Source organism: Triturus cristatus, chromosome 5_1 (genome assembly GCF_964204655.1).
Source record: "Triturus cristatus chromosome 5_1, aTriCri1.1, whole genome shotgun sequence".
Taxonomy (NCBI): Eukaryota; Metazoa; Chordata; class Amphibia; order Caudata; family Salamandridae; genus Triturus; species Triturus cristatus.
Window position 1 is genome coordinate 422,123,873 of NC_140587.1, and position 26,358 is coordinate 422,150,230.

General features: G+C 44.6%; 1 protein-coding gene across 1 annotated transcript in view; it reads right to left on the reverse strand.

Moving 5' to 3' along the window:
• VPS13B (vacuolar protein sorting 13 homolog B) overlaps positions 1 to 26,358 on the reverse strand; it is a 2,934,705-nt gene that overhangs the window by 2,530,053 nt on the left and 378,294 nt on the right. Inside the window, exon 8 of the mRNA XM_085605186.1 lies at positions 8,143 to 8,408. Within this exon, the coding sequence (XP_085461312.1) occupies positions 8,143 to 8,408 (266 nt within the window). The remainder of the gene's footprint in view (positions 1 to 8,142; positions 8,409 to 26,358) is intronic.

Consider the following 26,358-nt stretch of genomic DNA (forward strand, 5'->3'; position numbering starts at 1 on the left):
TTCTGGTTCGGAAATGTCAGCAATCTGAAAAAGGTATCGGTGCGGAAACGAGTCACAAGCATACGGGAGAATGGGGAAGGAATTAAAGAAAGATAATGTTGCATCCCTTCAACAGTAGTGGAGAGTTGATATTCCAGCACGGTATGCTTGGCATTTTCAATGGTCCAACGTTGGTCAGCCAAATGGCTGGCGACTAATCGTTTTAAGGTGACTTTGGGTATGTTGTTTAACGTGGAAGGATCAGTAAAAAATTCTGGGTGCCCTATATCACGTGACAAGTTTCTAATATAATTCAACCATTTGAATCGATCCGCCTTGCTCAAACTGAGGCAATCCATAATAATTTCCCTATTGAAGTGTGTTTCGGGAGAGGTCCAGACTTTATGCCATAAAATTATAGGAGCAGATTTTATCATGTCCATAATATATGTAAAACCAAGTTCATTGTGCATTGCAAAAACAGAAGTACCACGTGGAGTGGCCAAAAGATAGCGTAGGAATAAGTTCTCGGAGCGTTGTATGTGGACTGCCTGATCTATTCCCCAAATCCCAGATCCATATATACCAGTAGAAACACACTTGGCACGATAGATCTGTGATAAGGGGATGATCGGGCGTCCTCCTAGTTTTTTCGAAAAATTAATCAGCGCTCCTATAGCTTTGGAAAAAGCAGCTCCTCGAGCTTGGGCAGCAGCCCGCCAGGAACCCTTCCTCTCAAAGGTAATGCCCAAGTAGGGAAACCTGTCAACGCTTTCGAGCTTGCTACCGTTTATAAAAATGGAGCATTTTCTATTCCCTATTCCCAGGCCACAGGACATGGTAAAAGTTTTTGACGCATTGATTTTTAAACCTCGCTGTGACATGAAATCTGTAAAGTCATTTACTGCACTTTGGAGGCCCCTGCGGGTCTGTGACATGATTGCTGCATCATCCGCGTAGAGTAATATAGGTATGGGTTTCCCATTTATGGTGGGATAATCATAATAATTTCTATTGAGGTACTGGCCAACAGAGTTTATATAGAGAGTGAAGAGTAGGGGGGCTAGGATACAGCCCTGCCTTACACCTCTTTTAATATAAAAGCTATCAGAACACTCTCCTTGTCTGCCGAATCTGACACGGGCTGATGCTCCCCTATAAAGCTCTTTAATAAATGCGAGAATGGGGGGCTCGATACCAATCTCAACAAGGGATTCCCAGAGAAGCTCGTGGTTGACGCAGTCGAATGCAGAACTAAGATCTACAAAGGTCACGAAAAGGTTCCCTTTTTTTGCCTGGGTGTATTTAGCAATAATAAGGGTCAAATTCAAACCTTGCTCAATAGTGCCTCTGCCCTGTCTGAAACCGTATTGAAAATTAGAAATGATGTCTTGTTCACCCAACCAATCGTGAATCCGATTTAAAATAATACGCCCTGCGACTTTCATAAGAGAGTCGAGCAATGAAATAGGGCGATAATTAGAAGGGTTGTTCCTATCACCTTTCTTAAAAATCGGGACAACGACCGCTTCAGGCCATGTGTCTATAAAACCTATTTTATTCAAGGAATTTAGAACATTTGTGAGCAATGGGGCCCATAAGTCCAGCTGTGATTTAAAAACGTCACTAGGTACACAGTCAGGACCGGGAGCCTTCCCAGAGGGGCTTTCTGTCAGTGCCAAGAGCACCTCGGTACAGTCAAAGGTAAGGTCTAAAGGAAAAAGGGTAGGGGCATTCAACTCTTTGTCATGATTATAAAGGGAATCCGAGCTAACTGTAGGGACTATATGTTCTTTTGGATCATATAATGTGCCAAAATGGTCAACCCAGGTATCGGCGGGTATAGCCATCTCGATCTTTGTAACCCGTGTGCACTGCAGAAAGGGTGCATTGACAGCTTTCCAAAAAGCGGTATTATCCCTATTGTTAGAAGCTTCCTGTAAAGCTTGCCAAGCCTCTGCTTTTAACTGTTTCGTTCTTGCCACCCGTGCAGCACGGTATTTTTGTCTTGCATCCCGGATTTCCGGCTGGTTTCGGGGTTTGTTTTTTAGGCTGATTTTAAGGTGCTTCAAAGCCTTTGAGCAAGATCTATCAAACCAGCCTATGCTGCTTGGTAAAGTTTTCTTTGCTGCTCTAGAGAGTAAATTCTTAATCTCCGTCGAGATAATGGAGAAAGCATTTCTAATTGCCTGTGGGCTTTCTAGGGTGGACAAGCATATCTGTATATGCTCGTATGTGTTGTTAACTAGAGAATTAAGGAACACTGGAGGAACCACTTTGTCCCATAGTTAATTAAGGAGCAATTTGTTTCACATTTTTAGCCATACATAGGTTTTTAGGAAAGACAAAAGGTCTAGCAGTGGAGATGAGCGTAACTACCTCGGCAACAAAGACCTAACTGGCAAGATAGAAACCATTTCCTAAGGCAAAGGGGGCTTGATTATTAAAGAACAGTCAAAGGAGACAAGATCATGCTTTATTTTAGAACTAATCTTCTCTTTCTTGGTGCTGAAGAAGGCAGATACCTTCCCAAACACTCTAGGATTAGTTAAGATCGGACTCTGCTTAGTCTAGTGTACACACAAATCTTCACTCCCTTAAAACAGTTCTTTACCTAGATTTGGAGCGTTCACTGGTCATATTTGCTGAACAATAATGTTGTTTAGCTAAGCGAATATGATGTTTAGTATATTTGAATAGTATATTTGAACTTAGCTGAGGAAACATATTTCCTTCTACAACGTCTTTCTGTCTTATGGATTTCTAACTTTAGGGAAACAAGTTCTGAGGTTACTCACAGATTGGCTCTGTGCCTGGGGGTGGTGGAACAATAAGATATTTGCAAAGGAAGAGTAGGGTACAATACATTTGTCAGATTTTGATTGAAAGTGGTCAGAAGTTCATTAATATCTACTATACGGTTTCGTTCTAAATTTCAAGGAAATGCTTCCAGGATCGACATAGAGACTTGCTGTAGAGAAAAAGGATTCCAGTTCCTGTTTGAAATTGATATTTTTTGAGATTTGGAATTCTGTGTTTTTACAACTTTTAGGGGCCAATTACGATCTCGTTCGGAAAGCATTCCGACCGATTCGGCTCCGGAATGCTTTCCAAACGACTCGGATCGGGGGAGTCTGACCGAACAATTACTATGCAACCGGATATGATTCGGTCCGATTCCCTTTGCCTTCAATGGGAGCCTGTGTTTAGAACGAGAACACAGGCTCCCATTCAAGAAAGGGGTGGTTGGGGAAATCCTTGCACCCTGTGGCAGGCACTGTATGGTGCCTGCCACACTGTGCATGGTTGGAAAGGGGGGGTCCCTTGAGTACCCCCACGGGCCCGATTTGGAGGGTTCCAGGTGAAGGGGTGCCTTTTACGGGCCCCCAAAGACCGAATCCGACAGCCGATTGGTTCTGGGGAAACAGATTCGGAACGGCTGTCCAAATCGGTCATCTTACTCGCTCGCTCAGAAAACGAGCCCATAGAGCTGAACGAATCGGATCCGAAAGCCTTTCGGAACTGATTCGGACAGCCCTACCGGTTTACGGGCATCGTAATTGGTTGTTCGGAACTGGGTACAATTTGGTCGGAAACAAGGGTTCCATATCGGATTCGGCAAACCCAAATCCGATTCGGAGCCCTTCCTAATGAGATCGCAATCGACCCCTTAGTGTGAAGGAGACTCCTACATGGTCAGACCAGGCAGGAGAGACAGGACAGGAATTGCAATCTAGAACTGGGGAAATAAGGATGACCTTAAACAGATGCCCTGAGAGAGGATTACGGTCCAAGTACAATAAGGTCAGATTAAGGTATCTAGGTCTTTTAGAACATGCAAGCCAGGGCTATTATGCTGTTCCAGCAATTAGCTGAAATCTCCTAATGTTAGTATATGGTTGCTATTAAGAATAGAATTACTGATCGCTTCTCGGCCTTTTGGCTAAGATCAAGTGTAGATCAAGTGAAGAATAGAATTACTGATGTCCTGCAAAACAGCTGCTGATGTTTGAATAAATAGTCTGCAAGACATGGTAAATTAAACAGCTATATAAAGTGAATGAACCAAATGTGCATTCACAGGTCAAGAATTCGCCCATGAATGATTGCTGAAAAGGATTAGGCTTAAGAACAAGTTAATTTTTATAAATTATTGCAACTCCACATCCGATTTATTTGATAAAATCACGCCTTACATTAGAATAACTGGGAGGTAAAAACGAATCCAGTGCCAGGCACATCATGGAGCCATATCTTAGTGTGAGAACAAAGGCCTAAGCTATGCACTCAAATTGCTTATCTGTGCAAAGTGCAATGTTTAAGGGCAGAATTTATACTGCAGAGTATGGCTATGATGAAGCAGCAAGATGGGTTTTAGCAGGGGAGAGGAGCTAGTAGAAGAGATTTTACATGTTGTAATGCTCTGGTACAGATTTTCTGACTTGAGAATATTAATAGCACTGTTCTCTACTGTGTAATGAGGTGAAGAAAGTGGCAACAGACCTTGTGTCTTAGTATGATATCATTCATAGGCCCACCATCAGCAAAGACTAAAAGAGGAACCAGATCAATCTAGGTTTGTGCAGCATGTCTAGACGCATCTGGATATGGACATGTGCAGACGGGCTTGTCTTTGGCATGTCCGCTGCATGCAAATACAGAGTGATCACATCTAATTAGGAGTCGCAGGGATGCACATGGAGGCTGGAGTGTTTAGCCGACAAGACAATGGTGGAGATTAGGGAGTAAGAGAATCAATATTGCCCAGCTCAGGTGAAATAAACACCCAAAAAACCAGCAGTATATGAGAGAATTCTGCGTGGGGGTAAATAGCACAGAGGTAAAGAGTAATGTTGTAAGAAATAGACATGCTGGAAACTGTATGAAAGATAAATGAGAGTACCAAAAAGACAAAATGAAGAATGGTAAGGTTGATGATCGATTATAATACTCAATTGCCAATTGGCGAGTAACAGTGACTGGATCCGAGTTAAGATGCAAAGAAGAACAAAATGGCCCTACCATGCAGTAACTGCATCTAAATAGATGTTGAGCGGGGTAGCACATGGGGACTGGAGCATGACACTACCACCTAAAATGGCAGTGATTATGGTCAGATAAGGTGTCTGAAAACAGCAAAGGTCAGAAGGTTGTTTTCTTCATGGTCTTGGAAGAATCATAATTTTTGAGACTGAGGTCACTGAGGAAGTTAGTCGAGTAATTGACTGAACGTGTAGTGATAAGGTTGGTGATTTCGATGATAAAGGTCGATCCGATGCCTGGGGCCCTACACCTTCATTACAGGAGTTAAATTAACTCTTACATGGGCTCTACATGATCAGAGCTTTTGCACACTAGTTGCCTGAAATAATTTTCTGCTGGTTAGACTTGCTTAACTTGTGTAGCACAATTCAGTAAACACAAAGGTCTGGAATTGTGTTACAATGGTAATCTCTGCACTACTGGAGAAGGCTATTGCAGACATATTTAACGTGAGTATAGAGCTTATTGAAGGATACCTCAAGATAAGATTTGTAATATTCAATACTGCTATGATCACAAGAACAATTCATTAAGATGAATTTAACAGTATGCCTCGTTTCATACTTCACAATATTGTGTATGATATGGAGGAGAGTGATAGAACTCTGGCGTGAATGGCATGCATGCCACAAAGAAACTCCTGGTTTTATTTCAACAAATTATTACTTAGTGTTGCAGATGAATCACTAATTGGCTATAATAAAAACTTTTCTGTGCTTTGGCCCCTTCCAAAGAGTAAGGTCACCTTTCGACTCACATTTTAGGAGTTCATATTCTTGAAAGTCTGTAAAAAGCTATACGGGAACATTGTCTGTGTGAATCTCATCTCACTTGCCTGTATACTATTATTAAAGCAATGCTTGTTGTGGTTTATGTTTGTTGAACTTTAAATAATGTTTAAAACTGAATCTGTTAAAAATTAGGAAGTAAACGTTAAGAATTGTTCTTGAATGTACTGTTACACAATGTAAATGCCTTGTGAGTTTGTGAAACGGTCCTGTGGACTTCATGTAATAGTCATAGTTTACAAAATGTTGAATGAAATGTGTAGGAGAGTAGGATCTGCACTTATGTTGCCCCCACTTTTTTTTCTGATGTTTACACTGGTTTCTGGCTATAGTCTGGCTGGGTCCCTGCTAATCAGGGCCCCAGCCTCTCTGTTCTCTCTAAACAACCGGTTCAGGGGCTACCAGCCCCTGCTTTGGCGCGAAACTGGACAAAAGGAAGTGGGTGTAGCCACCCCCTCCTCTGACCCTCCTATAGGAGTGGTCATAGAGCTAGTCCCTCCCTTCCTTGTAGTGTAAGTTAGGGAACCCTTGCCATTGCAAACTAGATATCCCTGGACGAAGCTCTGAAGAAGAATCCTGGACCTTAGACGTTCCACTACCTTTGGAAGACTGAAGAATCTCCCTTGGAGTCAAGGAGTGACTCCCCTGCTTGGCAGGCACCAAAACTTTGCATCAACAGTCGCTAACTTTCCCGCTCCCGCCGGAGTCCGAAGTCCCTGCAGCCCCAGAAGTGGATTTCCAGTCTTCTCCAAGGCTACCGTGGGTCCCCAGCGAAGCTGAGGCAAGTGGACCCCACGAGTGACGAGGAACAGCAATACCCGGGTACCGTGCACTATTGTCGAGTGCAACCCCTCCACGACGTTCTACGAACTTGTGCATTGGACCACGTGTGGTCCAAGCCTCCAGCAGGATTTCCTCCGAAGATCAGAGGCCTACCTCGTCCCGAGTGACCGTGGGCTCCTGGTGAGTGATTCCTCCCGAGGCGTCTTCGCGATATCTTGCCGGCTGGCTTGTGGGTCCCCAGAAGACTTTTCTACAGAACCAAAGGGCTCCACTGGTTGCTCCAGGCCTGCCCTGACTTACCCTCGCTGGGTGAGTCCCTCAGACCTTGCTGGTCTGCACCGCTGACTTTCTTCACTTTCCACGAGACTTGCTGTTGCCAAGGCTTGTTGGCTCCAATCCAGTTGCAGACACCTCAGTAAGCTGCAGACTTCGTGGGACACGCCAAATCCAGCTCCTGGTCGTCGCTGACGCCTCCTGGCTGAAGAGCCAAGACACCCGTGATCAACTGAAATCACCCGACTACTGTGGGCATCCAGCTTCCTGGCCCCGGGTCACTAGCAAGTGACTATGAACACTGTGTCTTCTGCTTTCAGGTCTTCTTTCTTCTGAATCCAGCCTTGGATTCCACACCGGACACTTCTCCTGTCTTCACAAGCAGCAAGGCTTCTTTGGCTCCCATTGAAAACGACGCCGCGACCCGACACCAAAAGACACCTTTGCACCCGGCTGCCCTGGGTGAGGTAACTCCAGCACTACGGTGCTCCTGTGGGTGTTGGCTCTAGAACTACTTACCCTGTAAGTGACTTGCTTGTAGACTCTCCCGAAGTATCTATTGGGATCCGCTGCTGTGTTCTCACACTGCATGCGTCTCCCGTGGGTCCTTTACTTACCTGCCTTGGGTGGATTAGTGAGGCCCCAGCGCTTCTGCAGGCCATAGGCCTTGTCCCCTCGCAAGTCGATATTCTTACACCTCTTTTTTTAGTATATGGTCTGGTACGCCCCTAGGGCCCCAGCCATATAAGTGCTTCATTTGTTGTGAAACGTTGATTTGTGCATATGTCCTTGACTTCTAATCTCATAAAGAGATTAGTAGAGTGTGTTAGAAATAAATACATATATATTTTATATATATACCTGTGTGGTGTCCTTTTATTTGGTAATTCAGGAGATTATAAGGTAAAACATGCTGCTTTACATTCATCTAAAGACTTAGCCTGAAGGCTGCTCTCCACAGCTACCACTAGGATAGCTTTCTTAAAAAGGTTGTCTTAAACCTATCTACCATAAGAGTCGAATTGTACTGGTGCAAGGTGGCCACTTTAACTAGTGACCAGCATATACCAGGTCAACTTCTCACATTATGAATGTACTGTTACACAATGTAAATGCCTTGTGAGTTTGTGAAACGGTCCAGTGGACTTCATGTAATAGTCATAGTTTACAAAATTTTGAATGAAATGGAACTGCCCATCATTGTCCAGAAAGGAGAAACGCGTTACATATTGAGGTACATAGACATGCAGGTTCCGTGCTGCGGAATAAGACATACCTTGAAAGTGACTGTTGCCTTTGTGCAATAGAATCCCACAGAAACAATTGGATCTTTGAAAACCTGAGACTTCAGATGGGGCGTTGAGCCATCCTCAAATCCTGTGTAGCCTTCTTCTCCTTCATTTTCGTAGCTAACAATAGCAGGAACAAAGGACCAGGCCCACGACACCCATCCCTGTTGATCATCATCTTGTTGCAAGTAGACATCTTGGGGTTTATACGGAATAGGATATTGCATCTGTGGACCAGATTCATCTTCACCACCTAGACAGAAATATCAATGTTATTCTATGGCTTAAAAAGAAGTCTGAACAGAAAATAATACGCTCTACATAACCAAACAAAACATCAGAAAGAAGGGGGCATCCAATTTAGGACAGCCTGACAGCAGAGTACAACTAATAATTTGACCTCAGTCAAATAATCTAACCTCTAAACAGTGCAGTTTTCCTATTGCAAATAGAATATTAGAAATGTTGAGGGGGGTGTTCCAACCAACATGCGCATTTATTAGCCAACAAAACAAAATTCAAGAATAATCCACTCATTTAATTTTTTTCCAATGTAACGTCTGCCACTTTTTTCAATTTTAACAGCTGAAAGTTAACATTTGGCTGAATGCAGTTTTTCTTCTTTCCCTCCATTCTCTGACATATTTCAAGTGGAAAAAAGGCACATGTTACTTTGTTACTTTATATGAATGAATCGGTGTGGAGCCCTATGGCTCCATTTTATTTGACCAATACAGAAGAAAAAGTTACATTTTTCATGCACATGAAGGCTGAACATACAATCTCAAGTGAACTATCAATTGAAATAAAACACATTGGGTCTTTTTACAAGTATAGGTGCAATTTATTGGGACTGGTAAATAACGATAACACCAGGTCTGTTATTTATCGGGTGCGATAAATAGCACCTATTACAAGCTTCTGGGGAAAAATATGCAGATTTTAGCATTTAGCACACCAAAATTCACATACTACGGTAAATACTGTATGCTTTTCCCCTCTTAAATTTCACCAGGTTTAACCAGCCGAAATGTAACAAATGCTTAGTTATTTAACGTATCTGATAATTATTGGATGAGTTATATAAAACCAAACTTGTAATTTCGACCCATGCGGAAACAGGGGTTTACGCATTGGTCAGAATTTAATGAGCAACTCTTAATCAGGGCCAATGTGTGTATCTGAACACTTGTACGCTAAATACAATTTAAGTAGGCGCTGAAATAAGAAATATGAAGGAACAACAGAAGAACCATTTTGCAGCTATGAACACGATGCTAAATATTCAATTACTCAATGGTGGTTCATTATAACAATGTTCACTTAGTAAAATAATTTAACTGAATACGGTTTTTGGGCACTTTGCAAAGCCATGCACCGAAGGAATTGCAATCTGAACTTGTGCAGAGAATAAAACGAAATTACTCATAAAAATGAATGCTGTAGCCTAAGGATTAAACCGGGATTGTGAACTCTATAATTACATTACTTAGAAGGCAAAAGTTCTGTACATCTGACCAAGTGTTTAAGACAAAGGACCACTCGTTAGCAGTAAGATTTATGCAGCCGAATGTCATACTGGACCACAATCTCGTCTATTACACGTCTCTCTTCATTCATAGGGTTGCTGTATGCCTTAGTAACAAGATCCATATCCGAGAGACACATACACTGGGGAGATGGATAGAATCACTAGGACGTAATGGTAATATTTTTGTAAGCAATTTTATGGCTCCTTCATGAATATGGTGGATGAACTCTGTGTTACTGAACACATACAATTTATTTATCAAAGGAAATACAAGAGGGGATCCATGACTGTGTATAGGAATTGCATGTTTTATTGCTGAAAAACAAAAATGTAAGAATCTCAAATGATTCTCCAGCTCATTACACAAATCTCGAGCATTCTATTTTGTGGACTAGGAGGTTGTCAGCGACAACCAGGGCCAAGTAACTGAATCTGAAGAGTTGGTTTATTTTAGTAACAACCAGATTTGGAAATTGATAGAGATTTGTGATGGACGCACTATCAAATGGTATATTAGACTTAAGGATAACCTCATTATATGGAGTATGGAAATATTAATCTTTTGTTTAATTGCAAATGTAATGAGAAGAGGCACTCGCAAAATGACCATTTCAGCTTTTAGTAGGCCACTTGGAGAATTTATGGGCTGATTTGGCATAGTGCAGTTCCACTCAGAACAACAAGCGGGATAATTCCAAAACTAAGAAGCATAAGTCAATGTCAGGACCTTAGTCGAGTATTATTCATAATTGTCTCTGTTTATTCACTCCAGCAGTTTCAGGAACTATATTCCCCATGATACAGGGGAAAAAGAACAACACGGTTCCACAAATCAGCATCCTGAGTCCTTATGAAGAGGCATTATTCCTTCCTATTCCGCCTCTTTCTTTGCTGCTCCAGCAGCAGACAAGTATCATGTCCCTTTCTCTCATGACTCTTTTATTGTGTGCTGTTATCACCCCTATTGTCAGGATGGGCTCATTTCAGGTGTGATCACTAACAATTGTTATTCCTATTCAGGCGGCTGTGGGAATCGGATTCATTTATTGACCTATGGCCGAATTGAGAACGTGGAGACCGCGCTCAGGTGCAGCAGTCCTCTGACCACCAGGAGGCGGTGTCATTCTGCAGCCTGCTTTTTCCTGCCTGGGGAGTCCTGTGCAGTATTCAGCGGCTCCTGCAAAAGGAAAAGGCAACGGTCCACGCATTTCACCTCAATTCTGCCGGAATACCCAGCGATTGCTGTTACAAGGCCCCGGGACCAGGAGCTTGGAGCGTGATAGGGGTCACTCTGTATCATTAGAACGTCCGGCATGGGTCTGAAACTCAGGTCTGTAGAGGAATGGTCCAGGCTCCGCACTATTAAACTAAGGATTGCACAGGGTGTCGCCCCCTCCCCTACACGACCTAGACCACAAGAATCTTTCGGTTCCTCCAACTCCCTTGAACTTTACCCTTTGGGATTGACAGATCGCGCTGTTAGCGCTGTCTATACCGGCCATTGGTTGTCAATATGGTCTAACTGACCTATGATATATAAAGGGGAATCTTCTGTTTGTGGAGGAGGAAGAGGTGAAATTTGTTCCCTGGGACACTTACCTTGCTGAGGCAATGGATGTCTCAGTGCAGAAGGCTATAACAACAGCCTTAGCGCCTTTGGAGAAAAAGTTTCTTCAATTGGCGAATTCTCACCTTGAACCCCTTCCTCGAAGGGAAGGCATCTCAGGAAACTCTGGGTCCTCAGAACTTCAAAAGCCAGCCAAACCTACTAAAACACCCCAGAGACCCTTTCTTAGATGACACTTTTGATTGCATAAAAAAGATTTTTTTGGGGGGAGTTTTATATAACGCAAACTAGACCCGAAGGTATCAGAGCACTTTACAAGAGCACCAGTTACGTTACAGATGGACACATCCATTTTTGTTAGGCACGGGGAGGTTAAGTGATTTGCCCAGAATCACAGGATGTTGAGCGTCCTCGCCAAGAGTCGATCCCAGTTTCCCAGCTCCGATGTCGACCACCCTAGCCATCAGGCCACATCCTGAGTGAGATGCGCTTTGGGGGTACCGGAGTCCTGGACCTTCCATCTGGTACTGCTGACCTCTCAGAGGGTGGCCCCTTGTTAACCCCCCCTGTATGACCTGTGCCGCTTCTCCCCCTTCCTCTGGCGATGATAAAGATTCAGGGAGACCCTGGATTCCCAAATAAGATCCTTCATCGTAGATCTCTGACCAGAATAAACAGACAGACCCTATGCTAGCTGACCTGTTAGACTCAGATGATATCTTGCACCCTAGGTCGTGGGAATGGGTCCCAGTGGACAAGGTGGCGGCTTACGTGACAGCAAGTCTCCACAAGCCACTCAAGTCCGCAATAGGCTTAGAGCTGAATACCCATCCCCTCCCAACATTCTGGAGAAGAAAGTCTCTCTTACTCCACAGATCGACACAAAAATGGACACCTTCCTGGCAAAATACATCAAGGATCCTAAGACGGGCATTGACTGCTCCTGGCGGTCATGCTAGGAAAAACTGCAAGATAAAGCAGGAAGATACTAGACATGGCGGAGGGGGCCAAACAGTCAGGCTCACTAATCTCACCTGAAACCCTCTCTGGCTGGGCTCAGTGTGCCATCTTATTCTAAGGAAATGCCAACAGCGCCATCTCTATGGAGGGACGCAGGTCTCTTCGTATTTAGGTCGACCCCAAACTGGGGGACCTAGCCTCCACAGAGGGGAAACCTGTGGTGTTGGGGGTTCCTTTAAGAGATTCCTTTATTACAGAACTGGGGAAGTTTGTCTCCCCATTTACTTCAATCGACAAAGCCTAGGCTTTGCTGAACAAAAGTGTTTGCCACTTAGGTTTCCCCTGGGGCTTGCAGATGTAGAGGGCAATCAGCCGGCCACCCTTTCTCTAACGCTACAAGGCCAGTATGCCAGACGAAGATATTATCAAGACCAGTCAAAATTTGGCATCTTCTTCTCCTACAGAGGCGCAGGAAGATGGGGCCCTTGCCAATACAAATTCATGTAAGCGTGAACTTGACACATCAGGTGGCAGTGCAAGCAAGGCTGGCAAATTTTTTTCATAATTGTGTCCAACTAACCGCAGATGCATGGGTACTTCAAACAGCCGGAGGCTTCCGCACAGAGGTCTATGGGCCACCCATGGAGGCCTCCTTGGAGCGCCCCCTTGCCTTCTCAGAGACTCATGCTCTTCTCATAGATCAGGAGGACTCAGACTGGTTAGCGAAGAGGCAAAAAACACACAATTGATGGACGGAATGAAGAACAAATCAAAACATTCACCCCCAGTCAAGAGATCTGGGTTATCCATCATTATTTTACTCCCCATGCCATTGGAGTCAAGCTACCCTGGCTGATGAGGAGTGAAACCCCGATACGGGTCCTAGGATGCTTGATTCCAGTCTAGAGAGGACCTGGCCTGGCAGTTCGGGCTGGACTGTTCCCATTTGGTGCAGGGTCAAGACTGACTTGCATATGGCTGGGTTCAAACTGGAATGGCATGGTGAGCAAAAAAACACGATGAATTTAGGCCCAAATCTCTGTACTGGGGTGAATGAATGACATTGCTCTGCATTCTGTCCATCATTTGGTCTTTTTGCATTTGTTAGCAAAGTGGGACATAGTCAGATTGTACCTCCATCCCAACGGCTTCTTCAGCAATATCTTCCTGGTAGAGAAGAAGGACAAGGGTTTCCGTTCAGTCATAAACCTGATGGAGTACAACAAGTGGGTGGTGTATCGCCACTTCAAGATGGAGGACCTACACCTTCTATGAGACATCTTGCATCCAGGGGACTGGCTGGTGCTCCTAGACTTAAAAACACCTTCCTAACCATCCCAATTTGCAGGTTGTATCACCTTGTCCTGCAGTTCCTCTGGCAACACCAAGTATACAAATCCTCAACACTGCCCTTCGGCCTGTCATCAGCACCATGGTGCTTTACAAAGGTGATGAAACAGGTGATGGAATTCCTCAAAACACAAGGCTTTCGACTTATGGTCTATCTAGATGACATTCTTTTGATGGATTGTTGCAGGGATTCTGAGTCGTCACAGAACTATGCTTGGGATCTTACCACCTTAGTAGGCAGGGAATGAGTCATCCAACCATCTGAGTGCCCGGGACAGACTAACTATAGTGTCTCACTTGCCCTCCTACTCACTCACAGAGGAACGAGTGATTAGGCACCCCAGAACACAACACTCTTGATCCTCTCAGGAATCGCGGTTACAGGACACTGACTAATACAGATATGGTCAGCATAGCAAGTAGTCCATAAATCATAACAGAGCTGTCATTATATATAACAGTGTAGCCTAACCTCCTACCCCTTCTACAGAAGCAAAATGATTATATATCAGAAGATCTCTGGGTGTTCACAGCAGATCCAGTACCTTAGTATACACATATGAAAGTTCTACATCTCTGGTGCGGTCACGATCTTTTCCATTGGAAAGGTCCCTCTCCAAGTGTGTGTTAACTACCTGTCCATACCTATTTGACAAAAGTATGTGTTCCCAAACAGCTGCATTTGCGTGTTTTGTCTAGGTGTAAGGGCCTGACAAGAACAGATGAACAAGGGGCATTGTTGTTCAACCTTGTCTACATGCTCAGACTAAATCCCAGGAAAGAACAAAGCAAAAACAACAGCGTGTTCTGTGTGACAGTACAGTGAGGCACAAAGCAAAATGTGTTTGTAGAGTAACATGCGCAAAGCAAAGGACAGTCTACAACATGCGCATTCTAACATAGAGAAAACAACAATGGGCCTGCACAGGACATATGACAGGATCAATCCTCAGAACGGCTGAGGAGTCATCTGCGGAGGGCCATTTCGCTCCTGGAAGAACTGGGGTATATAATCAGCTACAAGAAGCCAGAGTTAACTCCCTCCCGGAGGCTTTAATTCCTAGGATTTGTGATCAACTCGATAAACTTTTTGCAGCCTTTCAACTCAAACTCGGAAGCTGTCTAAGATTCACCAGGAAATGAGAAGGCGTCTGGCCAACCCAAAATTTTCTCTCCACCAGATAGCAAGCTTTGGGGGCCGCCTATCATCCATAGAAGATATCTTTCCTGGATCACTCCACTACTGAGCTCTTCTGCGCCTCAAGACCTCCCACCTCAGGAAGGGACTCACCTACCCTGATCTTGCACCATTGTCGGCGGAGGCCAAAGAAGAGATACTCTGGTGGTTATCCCACCTGGAGGCATGGAAAGGAAGAGGAATCTTTGGTTCAGAATCCAATATCATCATCAAGTCAGATGCCAGGTGCGGAGATTCATCTACAAGAGGAAGCTGGCCAGAACAACAGCGGTCCATGCACATTAATTGTCTGGAACTCCTGGCAGGCGCCTTTGCAATCAGATGTTGGACCAATGACAGGGCCAAGTGCTGCATGCTGCCCTAGATGGACAACGTCTCGGCAGTTAGCTATATTAACCACATAGGTGGAACAAGGTCAAAGGTTCTCACAATGATATAGCAGGAGTTGTGGCAGTACTGCCTCTCCAACCTAATCTCAGTGGTGGCGGATTACCTCCCGGGCTCAGACAATTGGGTGGCGGACTGGAATGCCAGACATTTGAGGGATTAGAGCATCTGGAAGCTAGATTCTGTGTTTCGTGCTTCACTTTGCCGACTCTGGGGTCTGTTCTCAGTGTACTTTTTTGCCTCCAGACTGAGTCATCAAATACTGAGATACTTCAGCTGGAGACAAGACCCAGCGGCAACAGACGCCTTCCTGCAGGTTTGCAGTCAAGAACAGGGATAAGCTTTCCCCCATTTGCAATGATGATGAGGGTTTTGGCACTAGTCCGACGACAGGCGCGGACATAGTCCTGATCACTCTGATATGGAGATAACAAGCGTGGTTTCCAGTTCTCTGGCACTGCCTGGACTTTTCCAATTTGGTTCCCCCGCTACCTTCACAGGATGATTCTAATGGCATGGAGGATTACCAGCAAAGATGGAAAATCCCTTGTCTCTTAGAACAAGCTCAAGAGCTTATCTTTAGGGCAATGGGCGAAAAGAACCTCTAAACTATACCGGTCTGCATGTAGTAGATGTTTGGGTTGGTGTCATTAATAAGTGAATCAGATGTGGTACACATTCTGAATTTCCTTTTGGAGCTGGCGCACCAAGGCATGGCTTACAGGTCAGTAAATACCTTTAGATATGCCATATCAGCAGGTCATCTGCCGGTGGAGGGTCACCCGGTTGGGGATCACCCTCTAGTCTGTAGACTTCTACGAGGCACTCTCCTTTCTCTTCTGCCAGTGCCAAGGTATTCTGCGCTGTGGGATGTTAACTGTCCTTAATCTTTTTCTTTCTTGACCTCGGCATAGATATCGGAGCAGAAAGGATTTCTCAGGTAAGCTAGCTATGTTGTTGTGTATGGTGTCTTGCAGATGAGTGTCTGACGTCAGTGCACCCAATTTGTCAGAAAGAATATATACCCCGGAGGGGGTTACGCTTACAGTTTGAAGGGCTACTAAGACCCATAGCAGGGAGATGTTTATACCCGTTTTTTCCTGACTCACCCAAATTGTGTGTAGTGGAGTGTCTCAAGTCGTATGAGTCTGCTATTGAAGAGCTCAGATCACTGGGAGAACGGCAACTTCTCATTGCCCTCAGGAAACCTTTCCAGACAGTTTCTTCCCCTACCATGGCCAGGCAAGTACGCTGAATAATACATCAGGCTGGGATTGACACAAACCTGTTTAGTGCACACTTGACGAGAGGGGCTATGGCCATTGTGGATATCACCTGGCTTGTGGTAAGTAAGCTTTAAATTTGCATAATCCTGGCTTCTGGTCCTGACATAAAATGAAAACTTTCCTAGCAAACGTAGAGGAAAGTGTCAGTTCTATGAAGGACTCTGAGGGAAGGATTATCATACCCACAGAAACCGCAGGTTAATTGTCTCCCTCCCAGATTTTAGGGTTTGCTGGAGATGAGACATGTTCCCCTCCTTAATGAGTAGGTCATTCCTTCAGATGTATAAAGGGGAGTCTATTTGTAATAAAGTTAATGAAGCACAAAAACAATGATATATAGAGTGTTTATTACAAATGTTGTTTTATTTAATAGAAAACAATCAGAACATAGAATGATGATGAGGTCCAATATTCACAGCAGCTAAAGTCCAAAGAAAGAGGTGGGAATGGGAGGAACAATGCCTCTTCATAAGGACCCTGAATGCTGATTGGTAGAACTATGTTTTGCCTGCATCATGGGAAATGTAGGTTTGTTGCTATTTCTTGAAGCTGCTGTAGTGAATAAACGAAGAAAGTTATGCATAATCCTCGCCTCGGAGTCTTTAATATAATTGAAACTTTCCTTCACGTTTCCTAGGAAATTTTTCATTCATGGTTCGTAAATACCTAGGTCATGGACTCAAACTCTAGGAAAAAAATTATTAGCTATTATGTTCCAAAGTAATACAACTGCTGAAATCAAGATTTTGGAAGTTAAAAAAATGATATCTACAATCTATTGAACAACCAACAGCTTATGCTCATCATGAATGCCAATGTATTTGTGAAGCTTTGTTCTAAAAACCTACAGAGTTTTAGCTGCTGGTATAACAGGTTCTGGGAGAATTTTCTGACACTAGGCTATCACAGATCAGCAATGGATTGCCCACATGAATGTTCTATTTAGTGACCAGTAATGTAAATGCTCCCTCAAGGATTCACAGCTTGATGGTGAAATCCTATTAAGAACACACCTGCTCAAGATTTAGCCTCTTCAATTAAGGAAGATAAAGGATCAAGAGCTCCAGCTTTTTACAAGGTACCAATCATTGCACCGTCCGTTTTGGGAAGAACCACTACAATTTTAGGAAATCAAAGGATCAGATATATTGCCATCCTCTTGGTTCCTGTACATAAGGGCACGGGTGTGCTCAACTAATTTTGACTGAATATTTTCACAGGGAAGTCCCAATCTTGACGCTTAAACAGGTTAAACAAATGATGGACAATATGTCCTTCCAGGTGTGGCGGGAAGGTGATTGCACCTATCTTGGGGATTTATACCCTGGTGAAACCTTTATATCCTTTGTAGATGCCCGTCTAGAATTTTCTCTTGGGCCTGGTCATTTCCCACACCATGCAGGCTTGGCCGAAATAGGCAGGGTAACCTGGCCATCCTACCTCGCTGCACCATTGGCTATGCAAACCCTATGGGTTGTCTTGACCTGTGGTGCAGAGTAACACTTGATCACGCAGTTGTATAGGGCTATGCGTATGGATGCCGCAGGGACTCCCCCACGGGCTCCACTGGCCTGAAACTTGGATCTAGACCCTCTGCTGGATGACGCTGACTGGACGAGAGTCAACAAACTCACACACTCCATCTCCGGTAATGCCCACTTTAAGTTGGTGAACTACAATTTCCTTCACAGGACTTGTCTTACTCCCATGGACGTGCACCATATGACTCCATCTCGCTCAGATAGTTGTGCTCGATGCAAAGCCAGCGTAGCCGATTTTCTGCATTTAGCTTGGCAGTGTCGACTGGTACAGACTTACTGGACCCAGGTAGTTGCAGACATACGAAGGACCACACACCTAAACATAGACCTTACCACTCTGTGTTGTCTGCACTGTAACTTTAAGTGTCCAGAGGGCAGGAAGATATCATACAAATTTGTCCAACTGGTGTTGGTCTTGGCTAGACGGAGAGTTGCCATTACCTGGATGGGGCGAAGAGCACCCGAGACTGCCCATTGGCATAAGGATGTACAGGAATGGACATAAGGCCTCGCAGGAGAGACGATAGGATAGAAGAGGACCTATCTGTCTGCAGAGACCTCTGTGACACACTCCTAGACCTAGACTCAGATACAGCTTCTTCACAAAGTGATAGTACTGACGGTAGGGTGGGCGAGGCATCAACGTGAAAAAGAGATTCAGCTCTCTTGTACTGGAAAGTATGGCGCGTAACGTGTATGCCTAGTGAAAGTCAATGTTTCCAGTTGAATGTTGACAATCCTTTGTCTCTGGAACTGATTATTGAAATGTCATATTTTGTAACTTCACAAAGTCCTTTGACATGCACACCACTGGCTGCTGTTTTCTTACTGTACTGTTAAATAAAACTGTATAATAAAGTTTTTAAAAATGTATTGTGATTGAATATTTCTGCTTGACTGTGACATGAAGTTAGGTGCCAGGTTGCTCTGGTCACATTTGCAAGAACCAATACATTAAAGCAACATGCTCTTTTTCAAACAAGCTGGTTTTAGAGGATAACATATTGGCATTTTGCTGCTTGCTTAGGAAGACTTCTATGGATAAAACTAGTTGAAATGGGAATTCAGGCATTCCATAGAGACTCATTGGATTGCTGCTGAAACAGCAGGGACAGCACTAGTAGGAATTATAGAGTAAATGGTCTTGAGCATGGTTATTTACTAGGTTCCACCTCTCTACTTCATACCTAGCTGACCTTTTCTCTATACTGAAAATTGTAGAAAGTTGCCCAGAACCTTTAGGAGGCTTTAATATGTTGCTCTTGATTTATACAAATCGTCTGGTTCTTCTATCACAACCACAATATGTCATTTTGCAACACTTTACATAACTTCCTAATGAAACACTTGACTATGACAAAGATATCAGAATGTGATAGTAAGAAACATATATCCATTGCCCAATAATTGGGTAAAGATAGAGCAAGTGAAATCTTACAATTATTTGGATGTACTGCTTTCTCTTACTTTGAGCTGGGGTCCCCAACTTGCTACTGTTTATCATAACACTTATGGTAGAATTCAAATAGTTTAATAACTGCCTTGGGGATCTGACGGGTGAGACACTGCTCCGAACCTTCACTTGCAAAGGTACACAACATGCTGTAGCTAATATTTGGTGGGTTAGCAAAACATTATATTTAATAGAAAGTTTTGAAATTAGGCAACATTTTAAAATTAGGAACCCTACTCCCCAACCCCTGATTTTTACTGGAGCTAGGTAGAGCAGCCTGGAGTTTTGCTTTTCCATTCTGCTCGAGACTGGAATATTCAAATTTAAACAAGATAGCATGGAAAATTCACTCTGCTGTGGGCAATGAAGAGCCCTACAATGGGTGTTTTTATTGTGTTTTATTGCCTACAGCAGTAGCCTCTGCCCAACGAGACTGAGCTCAGCCCATAAGCCAAACATGAAGGGACAACAAACTTTGCCGTCTGAGAATGATGGTGGAACACATATGGATCAATCAACCAAGCTTTATATAGCGCAACTACTTACCCGTGAGGGTCTCAAGGCGCTGAGGGGTTATGGGGGGCTGCTGATCTGTCTGGGCACTGGGGTTCAGTTGAAGAGCCAGGCCTTTAGATCCTTACTGAATTTGGTCAGTAACAGACTTGCCTGAGGTGGAGAGGCAGGATGTTCCAGGTCTTAATGGCGAGGTAGGAAAAGGATCTTTCTCCGGTCCTGGTCTTGTGAATCCGTGGGACGGTGGAAAGGGCCAGTTGGGCTGAGCGGAGGTGTCTGGTGGGTGCGTGGAATGAGAGGCGGTGGTTCAGATATGTTGGTTCTGCATCGTGGAGGGCTTTGTTTGCGTGTGTGAGGAGTTTGAAAGTGACTCTTTTGTTCACTGGGAGCCAGTAGAGTTCTCACAGGTGTTGGGTGATGCAGCTGCGGCGAGGGATATTAGGACTAGTCAGGCTGTGGCGTTTTGAATGTTCTGTAGTTTCCTGAGGAGTTTCTGGGTGATGCCGGCGTAAAGTGTGTTGCTGAGTCTGCTGCAGATGAGTGTATGGGTGACCGTCTTTCTGGAATCGGTGGGAATCCATCTGAAGATCTTTCGAAGCAGATGAAGCATGTGGAAGCATGATGAGGAGACGGCGTTGATCTGGCGGTTCATAGTGAGCGAGGAGCCCAGTATGATGCTGAGGTTTTGTGTGAGGTCCGTGGGTGTGGGGGGTGTTCCTATTGCGGCAGGCCACCAGGAGTGGTCCCAAGCTGAGGGGGTGTGTCCCAGGATGAGGACTTTAGTCTTGTTTGAGTCGAGTTTGAGGCAGCTGTCTCTCATGCAGGTGGGGACAGCCTTCATCCCGTTGTGGAAGTTGTTTCTGTTGACTGTGGGTTTGCTGGTGAGGGAGAGGATCAGCTGGGTGTCGTCGGTGTAGGAGACGATGTTGAATCCGTGGTTCCTGCGATGACTGCGAGTGGTGCCATGTAGATGTTGAAGAGATTGGGGCTCAGGGAGGAGCTCTGGAGCACTCCGCAGCTTATCTCTGTGGGTTCTAAGAGGAACGGTGGTATTCTTACTCGCTGTGTTCGACCGGTGAGGAACGAGCGGATCCAGTCCAGGGCTTTGTCGCAGATGCTGGCGTCATGGAGTCTCGTGCTTAGGGTGCGGTGGGAGACGGTGTTGAAGGTGGGCGAGAGGTCCAGGAGGATGAGGGCTGCTGGGTAAGTCAGGGAGCAACAAACACATTTGCTTGGGCTGCAGCAGAGGCAGTTGAAAGCAATGTAGTTGGTGAGTAGAAGAGCAGGTGGCCTCAACACAAATATCTCAAATTGTTTTATTATACTGACATTTTGATATACTGGTAACATTTTCTTTGGTCACTGTGCATGGACTATGCTACTCTGTATGTGAAACCAGCGGCGGCCAGCTCAGGTAAGTGCAGTGAGTCGGAGAAGGGCACGGCAGGGGGAGGAAGCTGACAGAAGACGGTATAGGTATAATTACATTAATAAATAATACCTATTCCGTCGTCTTTCCCCTGCCGCGCCCTGCCCCACCACCGCGCTTACCTGAGCTGGCCGTCGCTTTGTGAAACCCCTAGTCACTCACTGCACTCTACAAGAATCGCAATCAATCGGTCCTCCAGGGGCATCAGACTGAAACGAGAGGAGAAAAAGAGCATGGACAGCATTGATCAGGGGAAAAGCGACAAAGCAGGGAGTACATGCTGGAGTTCTGGCGGGGACAGCTAGCATTGTAGTTCCCTAGCAGCAGATTCCAGTTCCTCCAAAGCAGCAGGGAATAGGGTCGGATACATTTCATGTCTTCTCCAAGGATCATTATTTCCTGCAACCTATTTGTTTTAAACATTGTTGTCAATGTAAGACCGCTAATACTTAACGCCTTACTCCACCATCACAACTGAAAGGCCACGCTTACGTGGACTTACAATAACTGAACTCCTTTGGCAGAAGCCTCCACACTGCTCACAGTGCATCTGCATTCAGCAGAGCCCAGCAGCTTTGGGAGTACACGAGTGGCGCGGGAACGGTATGGTTAGCAGCTCACTCCTCGGCAAAAGAATGCTTAAAATCTCAATATTTTGTGCAAAAATCTCCACAGGGGAGGCAGCGTACATAGCAGGGCCCTTTGTGTAACCGAGTGTTTCCACACAAAGACGACTTCGGAAGACGCTAAACACATTTGATGTCCACGCCAGCTCCACAAGTTGTTTCATGTTACCCACTGCACTTGCTACTGCAATGACACCCCTAAGAGGGACATGCGCCTTCCCAAAAACACTTTCGGTAAAAGACCTGCAGACTTTACTGCTGCTGCCGGAGGGAGAGCCGCTACCTCACACAGCATCGGCGACGGGAAAGGGGCTTAGAGACACGCTTAGCTGCCTGCTCCCTCCAGAAACAGGTTTCCGCAGAGGCCGCTGGAGACAATTAAAACCAAATGTTTTGAATCTGCGCCCACACGTAATTGTGACAGTCAAGGAACTGCAGTACAGAAAACAGATCGGCCCAAGGACATCCATATTTCAGGTCATTATCATTTTAAACATTTGCAAAAAATAGCCGAGAAAGGGGAGCTAATGACTTCTGCACCAGCGCAACAGGCTCTTTATAGACGCCGGCGACAGAAGGCGCAGCAGGATTTATGGAAAGGACATGGCGCCGAGGGAGGCGCAGCTTCTCACCAGTGGTGGGCTCGGCTCTCCCCTCCCCTCCCCAGGAACCGGCCAGCTTTCTGAAAGTATGCACGAATGCCTCCCAAATATGTATCGAACAGAAACCACAAGAAACTAACAATTTAGCAAACGCAGCCTTCAACGGAACACACAGAACTGTCCAGAGCGTTCGATTGTAAAGATGACGAGCAAAGGGGAGCTTATTAAAGGAATTCGACAACACTTTCAAGCTATGCGAGAGTTTGACGGAGGCTTCTGGTGGAAAGAAATGTTGCGGGATTAGTAACATATGATTGACGTAGCCTTTGACTACTAAGGCTGAGCAAAAGGCCCTGCGGGTGAAGGCACAATTAATCTGCTCCTGTAACTCGGGGTACTGGATCAGAAGAGATCTGTTCTGACAGCGACATCTTTCACCGGCTTCAGACCTTGAAAGGAATGGCTCAAGAACGTACAGCTGGTGCGTGCACTGCAGAATAAATCTCAGGCAAGGACAAAGACATCTCACTTTGTGAACTCCTGAATAGGGAAGGTGGGTTTTGTCAAATTCTCCAGAAGCAGGGAGGTTCTCGAATGCATTCCACTTCATACGTGTTTACATACAGGCCAAAGTGATCCCGACAGACAGTCCTTGCAGCCGGATTGCTTGTCTGAGGAGTCCAAGTCTACCAATGTGACCTGATGAGAATCCTTCCTATTACATAACCTGGGGCATGGCACAGTGTAGGCTTTGTTGTCGCTTCATGATCACTGTGCGTGGAACGCGCACCACACTCTTTATACCTACCTTATTTTTTGTGCTACTGTGTAGGCCATCTTGGGAGGATATTGGCAGGATGAACTGCATTTTTTCAAAACAGTGCTGCATTAAAGTAAGCTCATAACTTCCAACTTATCTATCGCTGGCAGGTGTCATGCTTGTCACCTCTATCACCCACACGCCATTTCCCTTTAAAACATCACGGTGATGAAAACAGGAATAGAATTCATTATGCCAGGGCAACAGGTATAAATCTAGCATTAGCATGCGCAGGTGCAAGGGGGAATTCAGCCCTCATGTCACGGTATCAGGAGCGCAACTGCAGCTCTGCAAGCGTGAGCGCAAGCCTGCTGTGCACCGCATGCCCACTGACCCCAGGTGAATCCTGGAGTAGAAGTGATGGAGACAGGAGACCGCTCAAACTTGGATTTTCACAGTTAAATGATGAGGAGCGGTCGCGCCCTAACAAGACACATGCAACTATGAACAGTTCTCAAGACAATGAAGGCCGGTGGTGCAAAATTGACCATGCTTTGCTGTATAGTCATATAGGGATTTACATATTAGAAACACATTTGTTTTATTTACAAGTGCTTTTCATGGATCAAATGTAATGTGGTGTCACTTTCTTATGATGTCAGTGGACGAGAGGTAATTTGATGTCACTTCTTGTGATGTTGCTGGGACTAAAGGTCTGGTGGCGTGGCTTTCAGTCTCCAAGCTGTTCTGAATGGTTAAGAGATATATAAGCATTGCATTTAAAGTACTATATCAGACTCCTGAAACGTGAATATCTACATTCTGTGCAATTTTCACATTATAAATGGTTTTGTAAGCTTGGGACATCCTGGTTCATTTGCTCATGCAGAATCTCTACCTACAGGAGAGGCAAATGGAGTGTGAGAGCCCACTCTTGAAGAATTGTCTACACATGTATGCTATCACTTGGAGGTAGGCGCATGCTTAGAACCGGGTAGTCCAGCTGAAATGTAAATAGACCACCATCCATTGCTCTTCCTTCATCAAAGTCCCCTAACCGAAGGAACCTACAGGTGTAATCATATTTCTATAGTTTCAATGGTTCACCAGCTTCAAGATATTTCACCAATATTAAACTCATACATGTTTCTGTTAAATTTCTGTGACACTCCCATGTCGACCACAATGGCTTACACCACTCAGTAGAAGTAAAATTCCAACAGCTCTTGTCCCTTCTGCAACTGGTTAAACAAGAACGTCAGTAGTGTTGCCAATACTAATGCAAACTCTTGCAGTATCCTTATCCTACAATGTACCTTATCTAACCCAATTGCCATATACAAGTTTGCATTTGATGGTACCAGTACTGCTCTTTCTTCCATAAGCAGTCTTTTAGCCTCCTCGTTGCAAGTCAGCTTCGGGCATACACGGATTCTTTGAGAAAGTTTCACAAAAGAATGCAAACATCATTCACTGTGCAGAGCGCTGCGCCACACAACATTTCCCTTTAAAACTTATAACTGCAGTATTACATTCTCACTTATTACTGCCTTTTTAAATCCTTTATGTCTGCTATTTTTAGGTCTCACCTACAGACCACTTTTAGCTGTATTTTATCAAAGAACTACTGTGGAAAATACCAATGCTTTCAGTGCGCTTTAAGACAGTCCATTGCTTACCGCTGGGTGGCTTTTGTGTCTAGCACAGTTGCTTGCTTCATATCCAAATGCCTTCCTAACTCTTTTTGTGTTTGTCCATCCCTAGGAGCATAACATCTTTGCACTTTTGATTAGATGACTTGTATTCGTCCACTGCTCACATTCAGAAACGTTTTTTTCTTTCAGAACTCCATGGGAGTGCTGGGTTTTCTTGCCCTCTTCATCCTGTGCTGCTTCCCCCTGAAATATCCACATGTACTTTTCATGTTGACCTCCAAACTTTTCCACTGCTTCTCCCTGGCTTTTATTGCTTTCGTTTTTAATCCACCCCTCCCCACCATAAGCTTCTCCATTGCTCCTGTGCCCCTCTGTAAGCTTTTTAATAACAAGCATTTGCAATGCAATAGGTCTCGCATTTACGAGAGTTTGAGCTATTGGCATTGTAAATGACAATGCTTTTTATTTATGTTTTGGTTTTTAAAACGTAAATAAAAGGCATTGTCATTTACAATGCCAATAGCTCAAACTCGCGTAAATGCGAGACCTATTGCATTGCAAATGCTTCTTTTCGGTTTTTGTCCCACGATTCTCCTTGGCAGGGGAGCGAGGAGGCGGGGAGGGGCTGGGCTATAAATCCACACTCTCTGTCTCTGCCGTGCAGAAACAAAAGCGTATGCTGAAGCATGGCGCTCACCTCTGCTTCTTAAATCTAAATTGAAAGCGGCGCAGTTTATAAATAAAAAAGGGCCCATGCTTGAATTGAAAGCAGCGCCGTTCATAAATACATAAAAAGGCATTAGACATGCTGCATTTGACCGATCAATGAAAATCCAAAACGTGCAGAGGCGCGTCCATGAAGTGGGCACAGTGCTAGTACACGAGCAGAGGCAAAGCAAAAAATATTGCTTACAAGACTAAATAACACGTACCTTGTAACAATCTAAGTAAAAGGGCCAGTCGCCATGGTAGTTAACAAATGAAGACAAGGCGGTACTAAGGAGGGACTAACAAGCCTATTTACGAATCAGAAGCCAGCATTTACGAAGGACAATGACACAAGCCAATGACAAATATGGGTGGAGAGTGGGCGGGGCTTCTATTCCATACTCTACTGCAAGTCTCCCAGAACAGCACATGCGCGCTGAGTCTAGGCTCAACCTAAAAATGTATACATAGTGAAAAAATGGAGGGCCCATCAGTTGCAACTTTCTGCCATGCCAGTTCATCAGAACAAATTCACTTCAAAACACATTTTTTTCAACTCGCTAAGATTGGCATGCACTATTTTCCCTCTGTTTTGCCAATGTGGAACATCATCAGCAAAAAGCATTGGCAAAGTCAG